General features: G+C 39.1%; 1 protein-coding gene across 1 annotated transcript; it reads left to right on the top strand.

Annotated features, from left to right (window-relative positions):
- The first annotated feature begins 1,979 nt into the window (after window positions 1-1,979).
- Window positions 1,980-2,953, top strand: LOC125185530 (zinc-finger homeodomain protein 5-like). The gene is made up of 2 exons (XM_048082080.1): window positions 1,980-2,172; window positions 2,242-2,953. The coding sequence occupies exon 2, from the start codon at window positions 2,273-2,275 to the stop codon at window positions 2,828-2,830; it is 558 nt and encodes a 185-aa protein (XP_047938037.1). The 5' UTR covers window positions 1,980-2,172; window positions 2,242-2,272; the 3' UTR covers window positions 2,831-2,953.
- Window positions 2,954-3,992: the final 1,039 nt, after the last annotated feature.

Below are 3,992 nucleotides of genomic sequence, written 5' to 3'. Positions count from 1 at the left end.
TTAGTTTAGTCAAGGTTGGTTCTTAACTGACTTAGATGTCTTATAAATAGGCATTGCATTAGGCCATTTTGTTGTATGAGAAAATAAGAGAGAAATGAGTTAAGAGTGTGAGAAAGAAAGAATTGTAGCTCATAAATAGAGAAGTGAAATCTTTGTAGTGTTTGAAGCACATCCTTTGTTTGTATGTATTTTGTGTAATCATTTTGTGAGAAATTCATAATCCCACTTATCTTCCATATATTATCCTTGAGTGTTCCTATATTTTGTGTATCAAATATCCAAAACAGCGAGTGGGCGTCACGCCCTAACCGCTGCTCGCCATGTGGCCGACCCGCGTGGCGAGATAGCCTGCCACCCACCCCTCCCCCAGGCTATGAGACGCGGCGGAGCACCTGCATCGGTGTCTCGATGCGGGCTCGGTCTCGTCCCGGCGAGACGAGATCGCATCGAGACACCGATGCAGGTGCTCTAACTAGGATTGGGGGTACCGTATTGAATAACAAAATGATCCACTAAAGTGTGTATAGGAGTAATTATAATGAGACCTAGTCTGCATTGAGATACTGATGCAGATGCTCTAATCAGGACCGAGGGTATTGTGTTGAATAACAAAATGATCCATTAAAGTGTGTAGAGGAGTAATTATAACGAGACCGAGCCTGCATCAAGATACCGATACAGATGCTCTAATTAAGACTGGGGTACTTTGTTGAATAAAAAAAATAATCCACTAAAGTGTGTAGAGGAGTAATTATACAGTATGCTATGAACAAGGGTATGATAGGATCCGTACTTATCCCGGAATCAGCGCTTTAGGAAAAAGAGAAGATGGGGATTATGTGGGATTATTAATGAGCTGTTGAAAAACAAAAAGCCTGCGCAGGGTGTCAAATCACCACCCCATACGTACAGAATTAATCTCTTTTTTTTATTATTTAATTTTGCTAAACTGACAGCTCAACAAAATCAATTCATAATTATTTTTAAAAATTAATTTCGTAAATTAAAATCAAATTCTAAATTATTTATGAATTAGTAGTACTACAGTTAAATTGATCTTAATTCTCTCTTTTTCTTTTTAATTTTTATGACAAACAATTATATGTGAGACTCAAATTACAAAGTACAAATATCCAAATTATTAAGTCTTTGACAAAATATTCAAACAGTACACAATTAATTCCAAACTATTGACATGGATATGTTTCACACTTACAATTTGTGACCACGAAGAGATCTGCATCACCACCTACGATGGTGATGCGAATTTAACACAAATATGAGCTAGCATCACCCTTAGCAAAATAATAATGACTACGTGATCTTGACTTCTCATCCAAAAATTTAATTTCAATACTTGTTTTATTAATTACTCTCGTGACAATTTAGATATCCAATTTAGTAATTAATTTAAAAATTCGATTATAGTTGTGCATATTTTGACGTACGACTCGACTCGACTTGGCTTCTGAATTAACAACTATTCCACATAATATAATTTATAAAAATTAAATGTAATTATGCATATTTTGAGATAGACCAATAAAAAGTTACATGCATGGTTACCGAATGGAGAATTATTTCAATAAAGCAATACAAGCCTTTTTAGCGTTCTCTTTGAAAAACTTTCAAATGGATCATTCGTGTTGAAGTTCTTCTAAAATGGACGCTGGACATTCAGTTTGTTCGCGCTCCATTTTTCAGAAGTAGGAGTGATTCCTTATGTGTACGCACCAACAATCACTTGATATATATTTTTTGCATCAGGCAATTCTTGCTATTTAAATTGTGAGATACTTATTCAAGATTAATGAGTTGTTCTCAAAATGCATGAATGTGATTAATTTTATCTGAAAAAGAATTATGAAGGAAGGGTATGGTATGTAAAAAGAAAGAGTGATGGGATGCAATAATGAAGGGTGGGGATGGGACCAAAAAATGGCAGGGCGTGGGAGAGAGGACGAACATGACATTGTCGGTTGTTTTTTGTGTTCAGATCATCGCTTCTTACTTGTTTCCCACTCTCTCTCTCCTCTCTCTCCCAACTTAGCTTCATCTCAAGCAACCAACCTGTCTCTTGTTGCAAACCACCCCAACACTTCAATTCTACTTCGAATTCTCTCTAATTTGGTTATACTACAAATGAATTCCAATTCCATGGCTGCTAATCAGGTTTGCCTCACAAACCCCCAATTTAGATTTAGCTAAAGCCCCAATCTTGATCACTCTCCACATTTCTAGGGTTTCCTCTTCACACACAATCAAAACCACAATGTCTTCTTTACCCGGCCAAGACAAGGAAATGAGGGTACAACAATTACAACCCGCTTCTTCACTAGGATCCAAGCCCAAACCCGGTCGCCAGACCTACCGCGAGTGCCTGAAAAACCACGCCGCCAACGTGGGCGGCAACGTCACCGACGGCTGCGGCGAGTTCATGCCCAGCGGCGGCGACGGCACGCTCGAGGCCCTCCAGTGCGCCGCCTGCTCCTGCCACCGCAATTTCCACCGCAAAGAGCCCTCCGTGCAGCCGGTGAAGATGGCGTTCGAGGAGTCGTCGAGCGAGGAGCAGCTGAATTTCAACGAGGTGGCGCCGCCGCCGCCGCAGTTCGTGGCGAGGAAGAGGTTCAGGACGAAGTTCACGGCGGAGCAGAAGGGGAGGATGCTGGAGCTGGCGGAGAAGGTGGGGTGGAGGATCCCGAGGGAGGATGACGCCGAGGTGCAGAGATTCTGTGCGGAGGTTGGGGTGAAGAGGCAGGTTTTCAAGGTCTGGATGCATAATAACAAGACTGCTTCGTCTTCCTCCAAGAAACTTCCACACGAATTCTAGAACCTTCTTTTTTGTTGAGTTTTAGTAGTAGTACTCGTTAATTAGATGAGCATGTGATGGGTTAGTAGATTCAGATTGTTATGTTGATATAGGGATTATGCATGCCTTCTTCCTTTCTCTCTATTTTCATGTGTTTCTTTTTAATTATTTCATGTTATGCTTGTTTCATACTACTACTACTTATATGGTTCACTAGAGTGTTTCATGTGGTTTTAACTTTTAAGTAAAGATCATGTCATTAGTGTGAGTCTAACTCGATCAAATTACAACCTCATAAATTAGCTGATATCATATGGATAGATGGTAATATCATTTAATGCCTCTTTACATTAATGAATGTAAAATTAGCTAGTTCAAATTTTTCCAAGGAATGACAATGATCATTTTGGAAGTTCTTGTTTGTTTTTTCATAGAGTTTTTTTGTGTATACGTACTTCATTATTTGTGCTGTATGATCCGATCGGAGAGAAGCGATTGAACTTGTGCTATGAATAAAGCAAGCAGGCTTTGCATTTAATAATGATTTTTTTCACATTTAAAGCATTTCTACTGTGCAGATCTTTTCAAGGGTGAAAAAACTAGCATAACTTTCAACGTCTGCCCAATTTCAGTCTTTTTCAGACATGTATGTGTGTGCCAATTTTCGACCAGAACTACGCACCTGGTTACTTATTTTTTTCCTCTTAAAATGTTATGATAGCCTGAAGTAGTGGTGGCCACGGTTCGAAAACCGCCGGTTCCGGTTCGTCAAAATCATGAACCGTAACCGTGCTTGATTAAGCATCGGGAGTCATCATAAACTGAAACCAAAACCGCCGTATTCTTTGCGGTTGAGGCTTATGTTGTGTACGTGGATGAATTTGGTGGTACGGTTATACTTTTCTTCATATTCGGCAAGAGAGAGTACTACAAACTACTTTCAAATTGAGCTTGAACAAGTGATCTATCGGGAATGGTTAGTTCAAAAACTCTCGAGGTTTCATTATCATCAAAAGGCAAATTTTGAAGTGGACTAAGATCAATAGAGCATAAATTTTGATAATAGAAATCTAAGATCTTAGTTGTGCCGGCTAATTTCCATTTGGATCCAAGCACTTAGCAATTAAAAACACAGTTGGAATTTCACTAAAATACTTCAACCATTTTTTCAATCATATAAAAT

The sequence above is a fragment of the Salvia hispanica genome, chromosome 4 (assembly GCF_023119035.1).
Source record: "Salvia hispanica cultivar TCC Black 2014 chromosome 4, UniMelb_Shisp_WGS_1.0, whole genome shotgun sequence".
NCBI classification, from domain to species: domain Eukaryota; kingdom Viridiplantae; phylum Streptophyta; class Magnoliopsida; order Lamiales; family Lamiaceae; genus Salvia; species Salvia hispanica.
Note: the sequence above shows the minus strand (reverse complement) of the source record. Positions and strands in the feature narration are given on the sequence as shown.